A 23,946-nucleotide genomic window follows, 5' to 3' on the forward strand; every position below is an offset into this window, starting at 1 on the left:
GCGAGCCGGGGCTGAAGACTGACAGCAGTTTTCAGCTCCTGCTCGCACTGTTTCCCGACACGCAGCAGCGCTGGGAACAGCTCACCACAACACCAGCACCTACACTGCCCTTTGGTTCCCCCAAACTACTTTGCTAGGGTATTATGTGTGTGCATTGAAGTGTGTGCAGAGACATTCCAGCTCCTGAGGACATCTCCTGCTGGAGAAGCACACTGTGATTGCTGAAGTGAGCACAACAAAACTCAAATGGTCTTAAACAGCATCCACTCGAGTGCTTGGCTTCTCAGCAGCTATCTGTGGCCATGCTGCAGTTTGTCAAGTCCTGTTTTAGGAGCAATTCACAATAAATAGACTGATTTGTCCATCTTCAATAGCACTGACATTAAACACAGCAAAAATACCCTGCTGTGGTACAAGAAATACCACCACACTTGTCAGTGCTGCAGTATTCTCCTCAAATAAGGCCCTTCAAATGATACTTGTTTTTTCCCCAAATGCCTGGTACTGGAGCACTCAGAGGGCACTTGTTGAGTGTGAATGTGTTGTGCCAGCTGCTGCACAAACCTTCACTTGGCAACTAAGCTATAGGCTAACTCCTATGAACTGCCTCTTTTCCTTTAATACAGCCAGACATGTAAAACCAGATGGGTTGGACTCTTTGAAATCCACAGGAATGACACATATGCATTTTTAATGACAATACTACAGTATTAAAACATTCCTTGTACCAGAAACATCTGGATCAGCATCATCTTCATTACTCCATCCCTAATCCTGAACAGGAAAGAAATCAGCACTACTGACTTCCTCGGAAGGCAGTCGTAGTGCTGTACATGATCACAGGTAGCTACTTCAGCCGTTAAACAGCAACTTCTGCCTTCACTAAAGCAACATTTTGGAGCCTCCCAAACTACACTTAAACCCAAGAAATAACCAACCACTCACGTCACTTAACCAGCTCCTTCCTGAAAGCAGGAACGCAAGTGTGAATTATTTAGAGATCCCATACTCTGCTATTTTATCTTCAGCTCATGCACAGAATGAATTATTTAAGACATTAACGTGATGGAAACTTGGAAACTAATGAAACATTCATTTGTATCCTGAACACAAGCAGGCAGAACCAATGTTGCCATGAAAGCGCTTTGTGCAATGTAACCACGGATTCGGTTCCTAGACAAACTGTTGCACAAAGTCCTCTATCTGAACCTCCTGTCTGCCCTGCTTCAGGACAGCCAGTGTGTGTGTATGTCTGTGACAGCTCCACATTCCTGATGCACTTCCTGACATACCCTGTTACTAATAAGAATGTAACACTAAAGGTGGAACTTAACACTTCTTCAGTAACCAGCAGGCTCCAAGGAGAACATGAACAGAAGAACATAAAAGACCAGTTGTCCTTCAGGAGAAGGCAGTTTCCACCCAACCAGGTACCTCAGGGCAGGATTTGTGCCCTTCTATTTTCAGCCATGCTGTGATGCTGGGACGCCAGCGCAGCACAAGTCCATAGGTCAAATGTTCATTCAAAATGGACCTTATTATTTACACTCTGTTTCACCACTTTCTTCTTTGCTATCTTTTCAGATACATTTCATTGCTTCAGAGTAGAACCAAACACTTTGACAATTCTGTATTTACATCGGGCATATTATCTTAGCAGCTTTATGGCAGGAGAAAACCAATGCTCAGCCTGTTCCGCACGTGTAATTCCCAGCACTCTGAAAAAGGGTGCTTTAAAACCAAGCAAAGCATATTTATTGATTACAACACTCTTGCAGCAGTTTTATTAAGCATTCACACAAAGACACACACAGAATTCCCAGCTGGTTTCAGTGACCAGAGCCAGGCTGGAAGGGCAAGACCCGCACTCAGCCCCATGAAACCCAGAGGATGGCTGCACATCTGGAACGTGGGCTCTCATCACCAGCACTGGGGCAGCTCCCACTGCCTCAAGTGATCACTACTCATTAAGCACCATCCTCCTCCTCACAGAGCTCCCTGAGACACGAACCCAGGCTGCCCTTACTTGCTCCTTGGCACACACTGAAAACCTGCTGCTCCTACTCTTATCTATTTTCCCATTTAAACAGGACTAAAATACACACTGTACTTAAATAAATGAGACAAACCATGCCTCCTGATAGCTGTAATTGCGCTGCAGCCCTCAGCAGGAGCATCAGTGCATTTTGTATGTGAGAAACCTGCCTCCTCCATTCCAACCTCACGTGAAGGAGGATGCTGCTTCAAAGGCACATTCCACAGTAATGGCCACTTCCATTTGTTTCTCTGCTCTTCCCAAGCACAGTATGTCCTCTACCATTTTACTACCTTCATGCCAGAACAGCACTTCAAACACCTTTTGATTTTCCAGCAGTAATTGCATCTCTGCCAAGCAGGGCTTCTGAGCTCCTGCTTCTACCACTGCTCCAGTGAGTAGTAAATTAAAGCCAATGTTCCCTGAAAACAGGGATGCAGCAAGCACTCCACATGAACACCTAAGCAATTACTGTCCACTTCCCAACTAGCAGGTTAAGAGCTAAAGAGCAAGTGAAAAGAATGCCTCTTCCCTTTCTCTGGAGGCCTGCTGGAATGGGGATCTGCATAAACCCCACACACATTCAGAGTAACTGTGGCATTCTCAGCCTGCCACCAAACATTGGAATTACAGCTTGCAGGTATGGTCATCATGATCATTCTGGCAGGATGAACCCTCCACATGCAATAATTGGTTATAGCCAGATACATCCATTACTTGTCTACCAAAAAAAGGGGAAGGCAAAAAGCAAATAAAGAGAACTCAAGGTATTATGTATATGCCTGGTGCTGTTCAAGTAACTGAGCATGGAAACCAGGAAGAACAGAAGAGTCCAATCCCTGAAATACACCCTTGATCATTACTCTTCTGTGGTCACTGTTTGAAATAGTACAACCAAAGTTTCAAGAAGTCCATCATTCAGTTGTGAGAAGAGCTTTTGGGTGACCCGTCTGATTCAACATATTTAACAATGAAGGAATGAGACAGAGAATAGAAATAACTGTAAAGTAACTTACCTTTGATTTTTTGTTCAATGGCCTAGAATAAGAAAAGAGAAGTGTCAGTGATGTGTGCAGATAAAACCCCTGTATGCACGTGCCGCTTCATAAAGCAACATTAGCTTCTGATTCCCCTCTTTTAACATGTTTTAGAGTTATTTAATTATCTACTTCAGAAGTGTCTCTAACCACACCATGCCTATTATTCTTCATGCCTAGAAAGCTGTTTAAACGTTATAGAAGACAAAATTAATTTGAAAGATAAGTACATGAAACAGACTGCATTAAACTTGCAAATGAAGATGTTTTGAGCGAGTTAAAAACTGTGCCTGGAAGCAAAGAACTGCCACCACTTTTATTGCAGAGGGAGGGACTAGACATGTAAAGAAGAAAGGAAATGCAAAGACTTTCCAAGTCATTTTCAAGGCTCAACCGGTTACACCTATGATACTGCCAACATTAGAGATCTGTATGACTAAAATTGCAGTTAAAAATCACAGGATAAATACAGGGACAGAAACATGTCTGGTGTGGAAGCACACCTTAACTGCAAGGGTTTAACTATAAACCAGCAAAACTGAGCTCTCAAAAGCACAGCTCACAGTTCTCCCTACCTGCACCTAGAGTTTTCTTGATTATCACCATTAAAATGCACTATTGCCAAAGCACAACGAGATTTAATTGGATGTGGTCACTCTGGTAGCTGTATACAGCCCATTTTAATTACGGTATCACATATATTCATAAGAGGCAATAAATTTGCCAAAACACTTAAGCTATGATTGTCTATAATTGAAACCGTGAGGAGAAAGGGGCACGTGTGAGTGCAATAGAGATTTACTGATCCACTGATCTGATCTGAGTCTTGGCCAGGTTCAGATACCAGCACTGGTAGGGCTGAGTACTGAAACACTGTTAACAGCTCTCCATGCCACAGCCTCACTTCTAAGGAAATCAAGAGAGCCTTAAACCCCCATCTCAGCTTCTTTAGCTGACAAAGGCACATATACACACAGAAACTGTAGCTGTACTGTCCAGAAGTTCAAAATGAAGATGTTTTGAGCGAGTTAAAAACTGTGCCTTGCTACCAAGAAACTGAGCAGAAGCTTTTCAGCTCTTTGCTAAAAATGGCTGCAGATGGAAACCCTGCAAAGCCTCTTCTGAACTCCACTCACTGCAGCGCATCAGCCACTGAGCCAGGAAACCAAACCAGGGCTAATGCCTGCACCAGTGTATCAAGCCCCCACCCCGCTTCTGTTCTGCCCATTTTACCCTATCACACGGCCTCCAACACCACTGCCCGTATCCCCACCTGCCAGAAGGCAGATCCTGTGCTTGGGGCCTTTAAAAGGCTTTGCTGCAGAGCCTGTGGTTGAGAACACAAACCAGGATGTTCTTAAGAGACACATCCAGCATTAGCCAAGGGAATCAGAGGAAACTGCTAAGCGGGTTCCCTCTGCTCCCACCTGAAAGGGACACGTTTACAAACACATTTACAAGCTCCTCTCAAACTCAGGGTCAATATCAAGAATCAATGGCCATGATGAGTATCTTGATCATAAACAGGACTCTGAAGCATTCACTCTGAAGCATTTCTGTGTTGTTTCCATCCCAATACACCTCTGCTGTCAATATTTTCATTTTTATCCACCTTCCTTCATACAAACTGTCTTATGACGCATGTTTCCATATGGAAGGATAAGAATATATATAGTAAAGGAAGGATGCAGCTGAAAGTCACCATCTTAAAAAAGAGCTAATTTTATTCTACTAATAAATGCATTAACATTGAGGAAGTTTTTAAACATGAAACCACTTCAACTGGCAATCAGGAAAGAGAATGCTCATTTCAGAACATTTAACCTCTGAAATGGATCACAAAGCCAATAAAGATGTTCAATGTATCAGTTACCACTAAATAACTGACAGCACATCTAAAGCTCAGAACATTAAATTAAACAGAAAACACTTCTGAATAACCACAACTGACCCAGTATTAACCAGTGATGAAACTAAAGTAACTCAGAAGCAGGCGGGTTATCTTTGAATGTTCAACATACCTTTTTTTGAGCAGCTTCCTTCTTCTTCTTGTCTTCTTTTCTCTTTTTCCTTTCTTCCATCAACTGTTCTTCCTCTTCTTGCACAAAATCCCTAAACCACACAGTTTGTAATTAACTTTCCCAAAATACAATCTGTACACACTTACATTCATGTTAGAACAATTATTTCACTGTGACACAAAAGGACAGGGGAATTCTGCTTCTAATTGGATAATATTTCTACAGGGACTGTGCAAACCACAAGTGACACAACGTGAAGAGCGGCTGCAGTGTCAGGCTACATGTAAGAGTTCCTGTTTCCAACAGTTACAATGACGGCTCTGCCATGAATCCCATTCAAAAGGCTGCACAAATTCAGATGTAGGTTAATCCCTGCCTGCTATTGTACATTGCTATGACTGAGCACACACGTCACGGCTCACCCTGCCAGGCAGTGGGCTCCCTGCAGCCACACAGACCCTTTGGTGCTGCCCCCACTGCCTGGACACCCATCAGCTCCCTGATCCCAAACACCACCTCTGCCAGGAAACACCCCTGTGTGCACTGTATACGTGGCACTGCTGACATGAAGCACACATGAACTAGATGGCACGTGAGCTGAAGAGCATGGGCACACTAGACCTGTCGGCAGCACAGCAACTCTGGAGCGCCTTAAACAAGTGACAAAACCATAACTGACAAAAGTGAGAACAAACCCCATGGCATTAATCTGAACTCAGTTAATACAAGGTTTTACAAGCTTGAACAGAAGGTTTAGCAGCAACAGCACTCTGCAGATTGCACTGTTTAAAAACAGACTTCAGCCAAGATGAAAGGCAGGAACATAGGGAGTATAAAAAGCAGGAAGAACTGCAGAGGTGCAAGCCCACGTGAAGCCATCAGGGACTGCAGGGACCAAGATGTGACACAAATGCCAGGACAATGGAAACAAACTTCTTTAAGGCCATGCTTGGAGAGGTGCAGGGATCTTGGTAAGAATGAGGACATGACCGACAGAACAGACCGTGGTCACGGGCAGGCACAAAAGCAGCTGGGCTAATGGTGCAAAGAGCTCGTGACAACATGAACGTGCAAGTGAAGATCAGTTGGTTGTGTTGTACATGAGAATAAAACCAACTGCTCACAGAAAGGATGATTCTGAAGTTTAGAAAGTAACAATAAAGCTGGATATAAACATCAAACAGTGGTGGCAGTTAGCTTTTGTTAGAGCATGGTAACAGGGAGAGAGAACATACAGTTACTTAAGCCTTTCTGTAGACTAGAAGCCCACCTGCAAGACAATTCTCTGCCCTTTCAGGGTCTGGAGTATTTCTGAGTTCAAAGCTCGGAAGCTGTTGCCCCACCAGTGCTGACCATACAGTCAGGTGATGAGATTTAAACAACAGGCTGAAGATGTTTTCCAAACCTCTTTCTGCAGTGTACCTCCAGGATATAACACACATCCTTCCCATGTCCTGAACCTCAACACAAGCTCCACTGCACATCCACCTTTTCACTGGGCAAACCACTTTGTCACACTAATCCTAATTTCTGTGATACTCTGAGTGGGATGTGGGCACAAACCCCATATGTGTTGAGTAAGTAAAGGAAGAAGACACCAAGTTCACTCTTTGAATAACCTTCAAAGATCAGCACAAGTCCTCTCTTTTAAAGGCACACTTCACATGCAGCTGGTGTTCTCCCAGTCTGTACACACTATCCCATCAGCTGCAGCTCAGGTGACAGGAGGTGCTCGGATTCAAAGCTGCTGTGGAGATCTCTGGGTGGCAAAACTGATCACAGACATGGAGGTGATTTACTGTGGCAAACGAAAAGGCCAAGAAACAACTGCTGGAAGGGAATGAACACCCCTGTTTGTGACAAGTGGTCCTGTCTGGTGTCTATCTCCAGAGTTCAGCTCTGCACATGACAAGCACTGCTTTTATCTTTGCCAAGATCCATCTACACATCAGAAGCCAAGCCAATTGAATACAGTAAAACCCAAGACACTCTGCAAATACCAGGACTTTCATTACTTATTTAGCTAGATAAGTAATTGGTGAATTCTACTTTTACGACAGCTCCAGTCCCTTTTAAAATGAGCACAAGTGCAGGCATCACTCTGGGTTGGGTTTGCCTTTGCTCATTTCTGGTTTTTACACCCACATGTGTCTCCCAGGTGCCTGGCTCCACTGGGACAAATCCATGCAACCACCTCCCTTTTTAATTAGACAGAAGCTTCTTTCAGCACGTGCCTCCCACTGCACTGGTGTCAGTGTAAGTGATACTCAACAGCAGCTCATCACACTCTGCACCCTGTGTAACACTGCCATGCCCTGGGAAGAGAATGCACCCCCCTCCTGCTGCCCCCCGAGCTCTACCTTTAAACTATGAGCCTGTTCTATTGCCCATTGTGTGATTCTTCAGCATGAAAAGTGGTTCCCCCCCTGCTAAGGTCAATGCTGCAATAACAATACTTGTATTTGAATGTCAAGTTGTGGCCACTTGGCTATTATTAATAGTGGTTTCAAGCAAGAAGAGCTGTGGCAGTATTTTCACATGACATTCACTGTGGAAGAAAAGAGCCAGCAACATGTAAATTATTTATAGGGCACAGAAACTTCTGAGACTATTAATGTGAGCACACCAGGAAAAAACCCAGGGCTGCATTTTGGGTAAGTGACTGAAGCAGTTTTCGCCAATCTATTTTTATTACTACTAATACTGCCAGACAGCAGCTATGCTCTATCTGGATGGCAAAAATCAATTTGTCTGGGGGGAGGGAAGTTTTGGATTCCCAAACCAAGTATTTCTTAATTAGAAATCTCTTTCCTGACTCCTCTCTGTAAACAGTCCTTGGAACATGGTTACGTGTGTCTGTAGAGCAACTACACAAACAAGAATCAGTTTTCACCCCCACCTGTTGAGATCTTTGCTCTCACTGCAAATCTGATTTCATCCTCTACTGGTTTCTTTCCCCAGTGCTCCCTTCTGTTGGAATAACACTGATCTCTTGTACATCCAGCATCCTTTTTCTCCTCTCCCACTCTTAGGGTGACTTTAAGTGCCCATCAGCCCATGCTATGTGTTACCAGGTGAAGCCTGGCACCGCAGACATTTACCAGAGGAAAGCTGCAGCATACTGTGACCATGAACAGTCCAACACCACCCGACTCCATCACCCTGCATACCCAGACCAGCAGAGCATAGGTCCCAAGAGTTTCCACAGATCAGATGCTGCCTTTTAAGATTCTCTAATACCAGAGAGCAAGCATTAGTTAGTTCTTTTTTAAAGGAATTACTGCTGATGTTCTTTGGTTTGCAAAAAAACCACCTAAAAATGTTGTTTCTGAGCCTGTTCTACTTCAGTTGCACTGAAAGTCACAAACCATCACATACACTGTGGCTGTCTGGCATCTGATCACAGTTTTATTATCTGCCTGCAACCAGTCTCACTGGAAATGCAGTGCTGCATTTGCAATTAAGGCTCAGAAATTATTTCATGGACAACTAAGAGGTTACTCACATACCCACAGAACACAGTCACAGTCAGCCAGATTTATTTAAAGCAACCCACTGGATGCTTTACAAAGCTGAGGTAATGATTAGCCTGCAGCGACACGTGTGCTCTGTAAAGGTGATGCAGAAGCCAGCTTTGTCCATCCTGCCACGAGCATGCTGTGATCCAGAGTCATCCTTGTGCAGCATCAGCCTGTTCTTGCCACTCTCCTTGCTGGGGTCCCTCATCCCCAGCTCTCCCCAGCACTGGCAGTGCACACCTGATGGGAGGCAGTGTCCAAGGCCAGGCTGGACAGGGCTTGGAGCAACCTGCTCTAGTGGAAGGTGGCCCTGCCCGTGGCAGGAAGCTGGAAGTGGGTGAGCTTTAAGGTCCTTTCAATCCAAACCATTCTACAAGCCTATGTACCAGTGCTGCAGGGTGGTACATGGCTTGGGATTGTGGTTGGGAACAAAACTTCCAGGGTCCTAATAACCTGAGAAGATTTCTAGGAGCCAAGAAAGCCACTGGTGCTTTGCTCTGTGTGACAACTTTGTGTGTGTCACGTCCAAAATGAACATGAACTGAATACACGAACTGAAAAACCATTCCGTGTTTAGAAGCAAGTGTAGCACTTTCAAGAGCAAGCAGAATGCAAAGTAGCATTTCACAGGAAAAGAAAGTAACTCATCAATCCTGCTGCAGCCACATCAACAAGATTAGGTTTTATTTTTGGAATACAGATGCTAACACTAACACACCAAGGTCTCTGGAATATTCTACCACAGCATCAGCTTTTTGTTCCCACACAGGAGCCATAAAACTCCTAAATGATGACACTGTGATCATTCTGTTTTCATGTGTTTAAGAAAAACAGCTTTCAGATTACAAAGCTACCTTAGAATACATTGAAAACCTCTGTGATGAGTATCAGGACCTTAGCAACACTTGAAAAAATATTACCCACCTACAGTCCATGACACGTCTTTAAGAGTATTAGATGATCATTGTAATGTTAATTCTCAGTGACTGGAAAACAGAACTAACCCAACTGCACAGTTAAATAACAACAGTAACAGTCTTACTGCCTCTGTTCCTCACAGGAAACAGAATCTCTCCAGGAGGGCAGCCCTATTCCCACCACCCTCCTACACAAACATAAACCTGAGATACAAATCCAGATTCACCTATTAAGTCATCACATCTGAAGCAGAGCTCCTGCATCACCATCTCTGACAGCTGAAGGTGCACACTCCCTTTATTCTTGCTAACACATTAACAGAGGCCCTCAACAGACAGCAAATGATGGTATTTATGCCTCAGATTCCAGCACCCATTAGAACACACCACAAACAAGCTACATTTTTAATGCTACTCCTTGAGAAACACAAGTGCTACGCAGTGTTTCCCATTTATCATCTGAGGCTTTAATAGCCACCTTTTCCCTCTGTATTATTCTTTGTGTACAAACTATCAGCAGCTTCATGTTATTTTATAGCACATAACAGGAAACACTGCAGGAATCTGGTCTCACAGTAACAAGACAAAGCCAGAAAATGAGCAAGTTCTTTAGCTGGGCTTTGCCCTACATACGGGTAGGTTTAATCCATCCCTGTGTCAGAGGTGTCTGTCACAGCATGCTCGGTCCATCAGCTGGCCAAATGAAAAGCAACAACTGAGAACTGAATTTGGATTTATAACATGAAGATATAAACAGCCCTCTGTTACCCCCCATGAGCCACCCAATTTTCACTAAAACACATGTACAGGGAGTTTCCTTTTCCTCCTGTATAGCTTAAGTGACTTGCTCAAGGTTAAATGGTCTTAGCAGAAATGCAAAACCTATTTTTCATTTTAGATCAACTGAAAATTAAAGACCTCATCATAAGAAATGCACACCTGAGGCTGGAGCAGAGGCCTGGGCTTTAAACAGCTTTACTTGAAAAGAGCTTTATGTTCAAGTGACACTGAACGAAAATGGATCTAGATCTCAGGAGAAGCTGCACATCAATGGCTCCGAGAGGACACAAGTAGAACCTGCCAGAATCTGCCCAACTTCAAACAGAGGGAGCATCAGATGAATATTTACTGTTATTTACTGAAAAACACCTTTCCTCCAGGTGTGCACCTCAGCACAATTCTTGTTTGTGTACATGGAAAAAACCAACAAGCTACCAAAACACCTTCCTCAACTAACCCATTAAAGTAAGCACTTTTCCATCTTCTAGAACAGTATCACTCTGGCAGGACAGTGATCCTGGTGATCTTTGACAGCAAGTCTCCCCCTTCATCACTATCACAACTGTGTGCCATTAAACAAGAGCAGCCACATTCTGACTTCCACAGCCCACACTCCTCACTCCTCCTGCGTCTCAGGTTTTGATGATGCTAGTTTTATGTACGGCTTGCTTTGTTAGTTGGCTTGTGAACTGGAAAAAAGCTGTAACCTCACCGTGTAAACATGTCAGGTAGTATTTATAGCAAATCATACTTCTCTTATTGATTCTTGGAAAAAAAGTTCTATTCATCTTTAATTCCAAAAGCTCCAGCTTGGCATTGTAAAAATACCTGGGCTGAACTAGACGTATTTAACCTCTATTCCTACATTATGGAGGAGGAGAAGCCAGGATACCCCTATTTTCCTTGAAGACATGCTGAAGATGTGATAATTACTGTCTGTGCAGCATGTTATCTTCTGTTATAATATACAAAAGGGAAACATGTTATGCCACAATAAAATTACAATTCCAGTCACCTCGCTGAGGAAATTACAGTTATGAGCAGGATTCTGACACAAACTAAGCCCTAAGACACAGCACTGCATTATTACAACCCGAACTCAGTATTCATCTCTGAGTGAAAGCGCGTGAGATGCACACAGCAAACTCCAGCACCAAAATAAACCAGGCTGCCATCCACTGTGAACACATTACCTGGTGTTCCCCAAACCAGAACCACCCACACAACAGCACTGTGCTTTCTGGATTCTGCAGGCTCGCACCCACTGCTAGCTATGCCCTCCCCAAACGCTGCTCAAGCTGCAGGCAGCATTCCAGATGCTCACACACAGCATTTTATGGCCAGATACCCTCAAACCCCCTCCAAACCCGCAGCACCCCACAAGATGATGCTAGCACGCTTTAAAGACGCTGTTTCCATCCCAACAAGTGCTTTTAGAAGCCTTGAGGCTGTGAAGCGATTCTCCCACTGTGTTTCTGCAGTGGGTCTCTTCTGAAGTACCCCAAAGGCTGCAGATACGCTGTGTCCTGTTGTCATTGCAATGTCCCTGCATGCCGAGCAGACAAGGGACCACTGGTCATGGGTCTCACAGGGGAACAGCTTTGTTGGGGGCAAACCACAAGCCAGCCTCTCAGCAGCCCTTGTTCTAACTGAACCTGAAAAGATAACTATCAGGTTTTACCTGCCACCTGGATACTACATGGAGTAAGCATAAAAGTAAGAATCAGAAGTGATTATACACTGGGGCTTTTGAAAGCACTCTGAAAGCTTCTAGTGACAAACATAAACAAGGAGTTTTTAAGGAAACAAACAAATTCTTTCCCCCATTTGCTGCTCTTTTTGTTACATATGAGCTTGCCATGCTACAGGTGCAACACTGCCATATAACTACATGTAAGTGTCTGGCACTGACAGATCCCTACAGTTCTGCAAAGACAGTAAAGATGGATGGATGCACACACGCTGCTACCTATTCAACCTGTGTGTGACATTCCACACTGACTGTCAAACACTGCTGAGGCTTTATGTTTTGATAATATTTCTGCATTCTGACCTACAAGTTCCCTAATCCTTATTTTTTAAATTATGCAAGTACACACATGCCAATAAAAATGATTTCTTTTTCTGTTAAACCCTCAACAGCTTTTCTGCTAAACCATCATTATACAAGAATTAACTGTAAAATGGGGATCTTGACTAAAAATGGAACCTCCGAGTCCTCTGCCAGTGCTTCCCACAAAACAGCAAACAGAGCACTCTCCAAGTTGGTGGAATAGAAACCAGTGCTTTGAAGTTAACAGAGAAACAAAACCAACAAACCCCACCAGTGCCTTAAATGGAAAGGCTCTGGCAACCAAAACCACTCAGCGTTTAACACAGGAGCAAAGGAAGCCTCAGGCACCAATAACAAAACAAAACCACTTTACACAAGTGCCTGTGTTGTTCTTTCCAGCTATTAACATATAGAAGAGGTGCTGCCAAGCTAAAAATTGAAACAATTACTCCAGTGAATAATTAATTCCTGTTTGTCAGCTACTTTCTGTTCTGCTTTTAGTACCTCAGTCTTTAAATTATCACCATAAAAGTCACTGAATTCTAACTACCACATCCCCCTCTACCAATTGCTTGAACACACTCACCTCTCCCACTCTGCTAATACAGGAGCTGCTCACCAGAACTAACTCCAAACTACAAGCACTGTAAATGCACCATAGCTCTGGAGTAGGATTTCTGTTACAGTTTCACCCTGAGGTTTTGTCAAAGATATTCACTGCCACCCAAGCATATAAAGACAAATCTCTCTCCCAAGAAGTTTATGATCTAAATACATAAGGCATCAGCAGCAGCAATAAACAATCCCTATCTTCACTTAACAAATGGGGAATGGAAGGAGACAGATTAAAATGCTTCTCCATAATCACACTGGTCACACTGGGTATCTGTAATAGATGCACAAACCCAAAGGACTGTTCAAGTCCAGCATCTTAACCATAAGACCACCCATACTCCAGACTGCCTCAGTTTTGTTAGCACCCTATCAAGGTGCACAACGGCCTTGCTGTAAGGCTAGGAAAACAGAAGGTAAATGCAAGTTATCTGATGGGGACAACCTGACAACTCTGCATGAGCTGAAAAAGCGTGTGGAGAGGAGAAAGGAATGCTTGATTTTGCCCAAGTATCTCTAGAACTCTTGAGAAACATGAACAGATGCTGTCTCTTTGCTGTCCCATGTGCTGAAGTCTTCCCTAAGAAGTTTATTAGGAAGAAAAGCCCAACAGAAAACCAAGAGCTTAAATATCAACAGACACAACTCCAATTCTCACTGTTTCTCTGTGCCCCTGTCACTGAGCCATCTCATCGGTTTCCTGCAGCGCACAAGAAAGCCTCATGGAAATATGGTGGTTATTGAACATGGAAGAGTAAACCAAATAAATTGTACAGCAAGAACTTAGGAGATACATGGATGGAATCCAGAGGTATGCATGGTTTTAGGCAGAAAGCTTTCTCTCCCAGAACATGGGCAGCCTGCAACCAATGCAGATGGAACCTCTGAAGCAGAAACACAGGTGAATGAAAGCAGTGGGTGAATCTTCCCTATGATTTGCATGCGTGTGAAGTGAGAGTCAAACCCCTGGGTTTGGGGAAAAAAGTACTGTAAACATATTTCAGATATTTACCTTCTCTCAGTTCCACATAAATGAGGCAGGAAAGCCCTGTTTACCAAACAGAAGTCAACAGTTAGGTCTTAGGTCAAAAGCACTAAATGGTGATTTTTACTGGTCCTGATTTGGAGCAAATGTAGCTCTTGCATTTCTCCAGTCATTAACGGACAGCTCTCGTCCAGCAGGAGACTGAAGAGTCAACATTTAACTCTTGAACAGGACACAAGGCAATGTGCAATAGATTTATCTGAATTACTGATGCAAATCACGCACTCCACTTATTCCTGAGACCAGGAATATTTGCACAGGACCAGGCATGTAGGCATTTAAAACAGAACACAGACCAAATGAAGATTCTTTTCCAAAAGGCCAAACAAGGCAAATGGCTAATCCCGAGTTTAAAGCAGTAATCACTGCGACTGGATCAGCAAGCTCTGGTAAAATCTAGAACACTTGTCCTATCGCAAACTCACAGTCCAGGCCAATATTCCCAGTAAGATAAAAGAAGGATATTTACTACCCATCAATCTATAAGCACAGACTCCAAAGGTGACTTCAGCACGTCCGTGAAGCCACACCAACGCTCCCTGGAGCTTACAGTCTATATATACACTGCGCAGTTTTAGATTAAGAACAACTGTAGCATGGGTCTATTTGCCTTTCCCAGGAAAAGCTATTTGCTCTCTCACAATTTGACTGGGTCACTGCAAATTTAATAAGATCGTAAATAATGACATTAGAGAAAGAATGAGGGCTATCTGCTGAGTTCTACAACTGGAACACTATTAATCAGGCTATCCAGAGCAGGCAGGCCACAGTTTTATCAGCCTGGGTGCTCACACGGTGGAAACTCCCTCCCTGAACATAAGCAGGTTTCTGAAAACAACCACTGTATTAACATTAACTTGAAAGTAGCTCTTTTAAACCCAGGACACATCCACCTCTGTGTCAGAAAACACACAGACCATTCCAGAGCAGAGCTCAGTGAACCTTGCTCTGTCCCCAAGCCCCAGCAGGCGCTGAGCTGCAGCAGTTCTATGGGTCACTTTCTCTTCTGTCACTACCTGTCATGCTTGCCAGCGTGCCCAGAGGCCTCTTCAGGTCAGCAAACTGAAGAACTATGGACTTCCTAAGACTGCACCTGAGTATTGCTTTCTTAGCACTCTGTCCATCCCAAAATCACTCCTGGCATCACGGCCACACCAAGTGCTTTCCAGACCACCAACTGTTCCATCTTCTATTTACACAGCATTTTCGTACCTTTTCTGGACAGACTCCTTCAAGAGCTGCAATTTAAAATCACTCTCTTCAAGTAAACCCCATTTAACAGTGACTTTGACACTGTATTTAAAAGCAATATGCTCAGTGTATCCTAAAGATTGTAGGTATTTCAGCAACAAAATGGGAAACACTAGTCGTGCTTAAGCACAGTACCCAAACTAAGGAAGACACCCACTGCCAGCAGGGGAGAGCCAGCCAGTTTCCAGTGTAACCATGAATCAACCTGGACACTGGAGACTGACCAGACACGGTAAATAAGAAAAGGTGCCAGAACTGAGTACTTTATCAGTTACCCTCGGGTTTCAGCAGATTCAAACAGCCCTGGCAGAAGGCCCTTTGAAGTTCAGCTGCAAGAGTCCCTTTAGGGTCTGATTGAGAGAGAACACAACAAGAAAGTAGGACAAAAGTCAAACCCAAAGAATGCAGCCAACAGAAAGAAGCAGGTACCTGCAAGGAAGGCACCACACTAAGAATGAACGGCTCACAGGAAGTAAGTTCTGAAGTACCAAAGGCATGGATGCTGCTGGCACAGAATTCCCAACATAACTCTTACTCCCGAGCTGGGGAACTGAGCAAAGGAGCTCAACAGTCTGCAGAGTTCTCAAACAAGGGCTATGTGCCCATGGGAAACTCACTGGGTTTAACTCCTCATGCAAAGAGGCAAAGAGTTAAGAGTTATACAGCAACATAGAGTTTATCTGGGCCTAAAGCAAGTTTCTTGCCAAAAGCAACTACTTCTGGCCTCCCAGTAATATTTACCTGAACTTTATAGAAAAAAACCCCAAACCAAGCAAGCCTGTAATTGAATTCTCAGTTATTGTTGGGTGCCACATGTTAGGACAGAGAAGTCAGTTATTCTTCTCTTCAAAACCCTGTCCTATTAAAGAAACTCTATTCCAGACCATGATATTGTTATTATGTAAATAAGGCACGATAAAAAGGTGTTTAAGGAATTAAATAAATTGCAGGGATTTCACTATGCAGCAGACAACATTTTCAAATTCAGGGTGGTTTTTCTCCTTACAATTAACACGAGATTAAAGCTCCAGATTAAGCCCACAACGATTTCTAGCCCAAGGCCACTTCTCGCTCCAGACTGTGGGAGTGAATACAAATGAGCATCTTACCTGCTTAGTTTTCTTTCGACTTCTTTGGTAGCTTTGGCTTCCAATTCTCTGGAACAGAAAGCGGTGTTGGTTTCCATGTCAACAGCAATGCAGCACGAGGCACAGAACAAACCGGGAGGGGGTTACGGTGCCCTCAGGGCTCCCGGTGCGGGCTCCGGCTGCCGAGGCCCCGGGGGCTGCTCCCGCAGGGGCAGGGCCGCCCGCACCCACCCGTCCTGCGCTGCACACCCGTCCTGCGCTCGGAGGACACCGGTTCTGCTGCATCACTTAACCGAGAACCGGCCCGGCCCCCGCCCTGCCCCACCACCACCGGCTCGGCGGCCACAAAGGGGCTGCCCGCCCGGCGGAGCGAACAATGCGGAGCCCGACGGGGCAGAGCTCGGCCCCGCAGGCAAACCGGTGCCTCCGGCCGAGCCCCCCCGGTCCCTGCCGAGCTCCGTGCCCGCAGCCCCGCTCCAAGCCGGGCCGCAGCGGGGCCGGCCCGAGGCGCTCCCCCCGGTACCTCATGTATGTAAAGTGCTCGGAGTCCGTCCCGGCGGGGCTGCGGCGGGGGCCCGGGCTGCCGCGGGGCTCTATGCGGGCAGGGCCCGGCACTGCGGAGCGGGAGGGCCCGGCAGCTGCTGCAGCACCGCCGCCATTTCCTGCCTCCTCAGCCGGCCCGGCCCGGCCCCGCCGCACCGGAACCGAAACCCCGCCCCGGGCAGCGCTTCCGGGGCACGGCGCTGGTGCGACATGGCGCCCTAGCAACCGGCCCCTAGCAACGGGGCTGTGAGGCGGAGGCAGGGATGGAGGCGAGCAGAGGGGGATGTTGGTTTGTGTGAGCACACGGCTCCATCCCCAGCGTACAGAGAGGCCGAGGTCAGACCCATGGAACCGGGTCCGTGCCTCCGTGCTGGGCTTCGGCAGCTGCACCCCAGAAGTGAGTCTGCAGAAAGGAAACGAGCCAAGGTACTGACAGGGACTAATGGGGGAGAATCAAGAACCCCAATGCGAGGAAGCCGCACAGAACAGCGGCAAGGAAGTGTTTTAAGTGCCTTTAACACTCTAAAGTGTTATTACCGGTGCCAATAGGAAATACAGAATAAGGTGCTTGCGTAGAATATTGCTTTGAAACTTGAGTGCATTTAACATACCTGCATTAGAAAACATTATGACTCGTTTCTGCTTCCGATTGCCAGTGCCTACAGCAAGAAGCAGATGCAGCAAACTGATAGTGAGTGACGGCAGGTAATGGGTTTCTGCTTAGAAACGGAACCGAGAAGGAGTCAGTGTAGTACAAGCACACCGGTAGGAAGGGTGTGTTGCACCTGTAGCTACACCTCTGCCAAGCAACCTTAGCCAAGCTATCGAGCTGTACCAGTCTGGCTGTACACTGCAGGGCTGGGCTCTCCGGTGTGAGGCTGTCACTGGGGTGCCTGTTGCTGCACCGAGCCCTACAGTGCTGGCTCAGAACACCCCATCAGCCTGCACAGCTGCTGCCCAAGGGGCTGGTTGTTACTGGAGGTGCTACAGAGCTGCTCAGGAGTGTGATTTGCTTCCCAGCTCCCACTATGGAAATAAGCATCATCCTGTCTGCTGGATCCATCCTGAGCGAAGGGCATTTGTTGGCATAGGGAAGTTGTAGGTCTCATTTTGCATCTGGCTTGCACATTATCACAAGCATTTCCCAGCCCGGTTTCAGTTGCCTTTTACCATCCCTGTTAAAGCTAGTTGAGAAATGAGCCCTGTTCTGTTCACCTGCAAAGTAAATGGATGCTCTGGACAAATGAGCAATCGTCTCTGGGAATCTGCTGCAATATTAACTGTCTTTCTGCAGCACAAACAGAGCAGGGCATTTTTCAGCTGAAGAGGATCCTACCTTATTAAAGATAAGCATTTATGACAATATAGCATAGCCAGTAAGGGTGTTTTTGTCCTCTTCTAGTACAGCATGCACTGCTGTGAGCCGAACAAGCACACGCTTCAAGTGATTGTATTGTCTTTGATGTACTTAAAAGGGCACTGACAATTTGAAACTGGTTTCTCAGCTTCTAGTAATAACTCATAAGTTGATTTGGCCTGGTTTATTTTTGCTCATATGAAAAAGTTGGGATTGCCATGTAACAGTGTATAACTGAAAGTCATTATTTCCTGATGTGTGATTCAGCTTCCTGTTACCGTTTCATTCACAGCACTTCTGTCTTATCTGGCCTCAGTGGCTTGATGTAGGAGGGCTGCCGTTGGGTCTGTCCTCAGTGAAGAAGGCTAATAAATGTTATGTCATTTTGTTAACTGCATTATGCCACTGTCAATAAAATTCATAGTCAAGGTCTGTAGCTTTCTTTATTGTTTTAGATTGTTCTCTAATTGTATTTATGCACATGCCCCCAGCAACCAGACTGCTGCACTGATTGCTTCCATTCTGCCTTGTAAATACTGCAGCTGATTGTACATGGTCAGCAGATCCTTGCATTTACTAACCCTCTACTACTTACCCCACGATCTCCTCCTTGCATTCGAGTGGCTCCAAAGCACTATGGTCATACATGAAATCAGGGATAATGAAACCACTCTTCAAGGGCGAACAACCTGCGGCTGCCAGGGATGGATCTGTGCAGTTACACTTCCACCACTTGGTAAACATGCCCTTCTGGGAAGTGATCCCCAGATGCCTTCACCCACGACAGCAGGCTCCACCTGCCCCGCCAGCCTGGCACGCACTGGCTCCTCCTGCCTTCACATCCCCATTAGCTTTGCAATTAGGGTTTCCACACAATGAGAGTGAGAGAGGAGCTGCAGGAGGCAGGAAAGGCACCGACTGAAACCAGTTCAAACCGAGCTGGTGCCATTTCAGTGCTTCCCATCCCCTCCACCCTTCCCCTGCAGTTTGCAATCAGGGCTCCATGCAAAATGAAGGCTTCAGCGTGGAGCTGCAAAGCTGATGAGATGTAAGACACTTTCTGCTTAATGTCTGGGGGAAATAAAGCCAGGAGCTGCCTTTTTCCAGGCGACCTGAGAAGGGCAGGCCTGGCAACGTGAGGATTTGCTGTCAATAACCCTTTGCCGCTTGTTCCATTCAGCATCATTGCACAGAATGAAGACGCTGTCATGAGCAAAACAGATTGTTTTCAATATTGCACTTGACTTAAACAATCTAAATGAGCTGATGTGCCAGACAAGGGAAAACAGTCTCGTCGCTAACACAGAGCTCTGTGTGCTCCTCTGCTCGCAGCCTCGTTTCCTTGTTCATTGTGGAGCCTTCATTTACAAGCTTTAAAATAGCCCAGGCGATGGGAAGAAGTGGTGATCTAAAGGTACAGAGGAGCAGCACTTACTCATGAGAACTGTGCCTGCTTGGGAGCTCAGTTAAGTCAACCAGATTCTGTATGTTAGCGAGGGATATCTGGGTCTCTGTAAGATGCTTCATTAGGAGGAAGAAACCCCAAATGACAAAGTTGGAAGTCACAAACAGACAGCATTCAGCTCACCTTCCAAACAGAGCTAGGAAGCAGCAGCACCTTGTGCATCTTGTGCTAAGGCTTGTGATTAAATGGTGCTTGCTCCACAGGCTGCGGCAGCAAACAGCCATTAGTCCTGTGCTCGGGAGAAGCAGCAGCACTGCTTTCCTCCAGGCTCCCTTCCCAGCATTATCACCCTCACACAGAGTGATCCGAGCAGGGGACAGCAGGCACTTGACGTTATTAAATGAGAATTTAATCCTACCCTTTAAATCAGCAAAAAAGTCTAAGAGATAAAGACTTTCCCTGTGCTTTACAGCTACTGCAACTCGCTTCCCCTGAGCTGCGCTTGGGAAGGCTGCCAACTGCAAAATGGAATCGTTGAGCCTGGATTTCACTCTGCATCCAGCCAATTACGCCATCCACACATCCCCAGCCCCTCAAGTGGTGCAGTGCAAGAGACGTTTCCAATCCCCATTTATTCACCAGGCCTGCACTGCACTCCAAAAGGAAACCACAGCAATGGGTTCACTGCGGCTTCCCCTCTGCCAGTCCCTGTGCTCTGTTAGCAGCACAGCCCAGGCCAAGTGACTGATGGAGCCTGGTTCCAGTCTCCCCTGGCTCTGAAGGTTCCCCTTGAGGTGCTGTCACCACAGCAGTGTCCAGCCCTGTGTCCCCTGGGCACTGCCTGCCCCTGCATCCAGCTGAGCATGGAGCCTGCCAGGTCACCGTGTGCTGGTGTCCCTTTACAGGCATGGCTCTTTCTAGCTCATTTGGAGGTTTCGGAGGCAGTGGGCACTATTTGGAGAGCCCACAGAGCTACAGAGCACTGCCCTTCTTCACCACCAGCACGAAGATGTGGATGACGCATGCAGGACCCTCCAGTCCCAGTATTTGCCATGGACTCATGCAAACACTGATGTTCATGGAGGAAATGGCTTCCCTCACCTTCAACCCCCCAGCTACATCCAGGGCACAGCTCAGGTCCCTGATCCGGGCTGGTGAACTGGGGAGTGAATGAGCCACTTGCCCAGGGAAACAGGGATGGGAACCGCAGTGGGCAGCTCCTGCCCTCTGCCTGAGGGATGCTCACCCTGCCTGGCCATGGGCTTCTGTTTATGTACATCTTGTCTGTCCTCCATCACGTTTAACAGGGGTAAGCCTCTCAGTGATCAATGCTTATTGATTGTCTAACTCAACAACCACCCTTCCTCACACAGCACCAGATTAACAGATCTCACCTTCTCCTATTGCACTTCTCACTGACAACAACATAAACGATTTCCACTCTACCACAGACCATTGCTTTCTATTCCACTCTACCACAACCATTCCCTGGTTGAGGCTTCAGAAAGCAACTTGTCTGCTGAATTTCCTAATTACACAGAATAAAATGGGGCCAGGACACACTTCATCAGCAGCACCACAGACCACAGCATGAGCCCTGGCACTTGTTACCTCCAGGGTCTGTCTCCAGGTAGGGAAGTGTCCCCATTCAAAGTCATGCCCATGCTGCTGATCCATGCCTGGACTGTGGATCTCCAGTAGTGGATCTCCACTACACCACAGTGATACACATATGCATATACATGCATCCTTCTGCCTGTACCTCTGCACACTGAAGCAGATGTGTAATATCACATTTTCTATGCCTTGAACTCCACCAGAAACAAGGACAGACACTGCAATTAATGGATCACATCCTCCAGTGGGTTGTCTTCACCCTGCATCCATCAGGAGCTGCAGGAGGGAAGTGGCTGTTCCAGTGGTCCAGTATTCCAGGTTGCCCACAGAAGCTGTGGCTGCCCCATCCCTGGCAGTGCTCAAGGCCAGGTTGGACACAGGGGCTTGGAGCAGCTGCTCCAGTTCAAGAGGTCCCTGCCCATGGTTGGAACTGGATGAGCCTGGACAGTGGGAGATAGAAAGAGGATGTCCCCCCCTCTTGCTGCTACCCCCTGCAGCAGGCACAGCCCCATCCCTGCCGGCTCACAGGGTGATGTGTGCTCTGTGGGGCTGTTCCCTGGGTGCAGGTAGGAACAGCCGCACACCGGCTGTGAGCACGGAAGGCAAAGCAACACACACGGTGTTCTCGGCTGACTGAATCCCATCGGTTTCCGAGCAGCTATTTCACCAGGAGCACAAAGGCTGCTTTGAAATGGATGCCTGGCCTGGCCTCCTGCCAGCGCAGAGACAAAGCCTGGGAATACAAATGCAGCGCTGGAAGTGGCGAGCCGAGGATGCCGCTGCAGCAGGAGCGCACGTTGCCATGGGGACACAGTGGAGAAAGGGCCCACACTGGGATGGACTGGGAGCCACTGGAGCCAAGAGACAGGACCCCTGTTCCCCCAGTGCCCCCATAGAGAAGCCAGGCTGCAGTGAAGGGGAGCTGCAGTGGTGGCTGGCTGAAGATGAGAGCCTTGGGATGGGGCAGGGAGGGCAGGAGAGGAGCCATCCTGCTGTCAGACTGTGGGGAACAGAGCCTGTAACCACTGAGGATTGGGAGCAAATCTGATCTTATACATGCAGATCACTAGAAACGCAGTGGTTAGGCTCTGTCATAGGCGTGGGTTAGGTGCGGGACAGGGTGCACCATACCCATGGGTAACTCCGGAGTGAATGGGAATATAAATCCCTGCACTCTTAATAACTCCTGAGGTCCTATGCAGCTTTGCAGAGCAGGTAAGGGAGAAACAAACCATCATTGTTTAAGCAATGGGAGCAGTCAGGTACTATGTGATAGAAGCTGTATAAATAGCTAGAGACAGATCAGACAGAGCAGAGCACACTGTCAGCACACGACAAAGAATAAGCGAGGGATAAGAATCCTTGGGGAGGCACTTCTCTAATACATGACATTTTGATCTAGAGCTCTAACAGTTCGTCCCAAGCCATCATGTACTGAATTAGGGAAAGGAAACCCCTAACCTGCCCTGTCAGTCCTAGGAGGGTCAGAGAGGCACAAACAGAGCTGTGTGCAGGGTAATGAAGACATCTACAGCGCCTGTTCTGCCAGGATCCCTTGTCAGCTTTACCTCTGACACAAACAACCAGCTGGGGCTCTGTTTCCAGTATCGAACTGTTGATGCTCTGCAGCCCCGTGCTCCCTCCCTTCCTGCCTTGTGGGCTCTGCAACGGGTGGTGCAACAAGAGCGAAAGCAGCCTGGGTGTTTTCACACTGTAATGAACTCCTCAAGCAGGCTGACAGCTCCAGACAGGTATTTCCCATTGAAACCAAGCCCATTGTCTCTGCAGGGGGGCTGAACATCACCATCGGTTCCAGGGGCTGTGCTAGACCAGGCTGTGATTGCGATGGCTCCAAAGGCCAAAGAACCTTGTCCCCAATGGGCAAACACCTCCTCGCAGCCCTCTAACAGCAGCCTGTGCTCGGCCACCTCTGGAAGTCACTTGTGCCTGTGCAGCAATCACAACTTCATTTATCTCACTTCCATTGAAGCTAAAGAATTCAGAGCCTTCAATTTCCCTCATTGCTTTGTAGGGAATGAAAAAAGCAGGAGAATAAAGGGAGAGGCTGGAAAGAAAGGCCTCAGAAATACACATGTGCTGCTGCCGCTGCCTTCCATTTCATAGATGTAGCCCCTTTCTTAAAAGGAATAAATCCGTTTCCAAACCTCCTTTCCCTGTGCAGAGCGCTGCCTCTTTCCACATTAATGCTATTTGCATGCGCCATCTCCTCCCACCCTTCAATAATTCAAACCTTCATTTCTTATTCACTCACTTGTCAGCTTCATTTCCATATCATATATCTATATTTAACTCCCAGTTCGCTCCCTCCTCTCTTTTCCCAACAGGAAATAGATTTCCCTTCCAATTTAACAGCATCTCGGGAGCAGCTGGCTGTGAGAGCATCACTTACACTTGTGTCAGCCAGCAGAGGGGCTGAGCTCTGCCTGGGTAGGAGGCAGAGGTGCTGACAGGGCTCACAACCCCTATGGCTACACTGGTACCTTCATCTCCTCTATGTTAAAGCCATGTCCTCTCCATGTGTATGGAGAGAAAACCCCGTTGTTACCTCCCCAGGCTGGGGCCAGGGCATCGCTCCAGGCTTCTGCTCCAATGTTTGCTGTGCTTTGACAGCTCTGCCTTCATTAATAGCTCAGTGCAATTAATGTG

General features: G+C 46.7%; 1 protein-coding gene across 5 annotated transcripts in view; it reads right to left on the bottom strand.

Annotated features, from left to right (window-relative positions):
• The window catches only part of TNRC6A (trinucleotide repeat containing adaptor 6A), a 45,428-nt gene extending 28,444 nt beyond the window's left edge, over positions 1-16,984 (bottom strand). For 4 of the 5 annotated variants that reach the window (XM_034065197.1, XM_034065196.1, XM_034065194.1 and 1 more), the window contains exons 1-3: positions 16,379-16,455; positions 5,094-5,184; positions 3,052-3,073 (exon numbers count right to left, since the gene is read on the bottom strand). In XM_034065197.1, coding sequence (XP_033921088.1) covers positions 3,052-3,073; positions 5,094-5,184; positions 16,379-16,455 — 190 coding nt within the window. Of the gene's footprint in view, positions 1-3,051; positions 3,074-5,093; positions 5,185-16,378; positions 16,456-16,880 lie in introns of those variants that run through there. The other variant, XM_034065195.1, reaches the window with a different exon arrangement.
• Positions 16,985-23,946: the final 6,962 nt, after the last annotated feature.

Source organism: Melopsittacus undulatus, chromosome 8 (genome assembly GCF_012275295.1).
Source record: "Melopsittacus undulatus isolate bMelUnd1 chromosome 8, bMelUnd1.mat.Z, whole genome shotgun sequence".
NCBI lineage: Eukaryota > Metazoa > Chordata > Aves > Psittaciformes > Psittaculidae > Melopsittacus > Melopsittacus undulatus.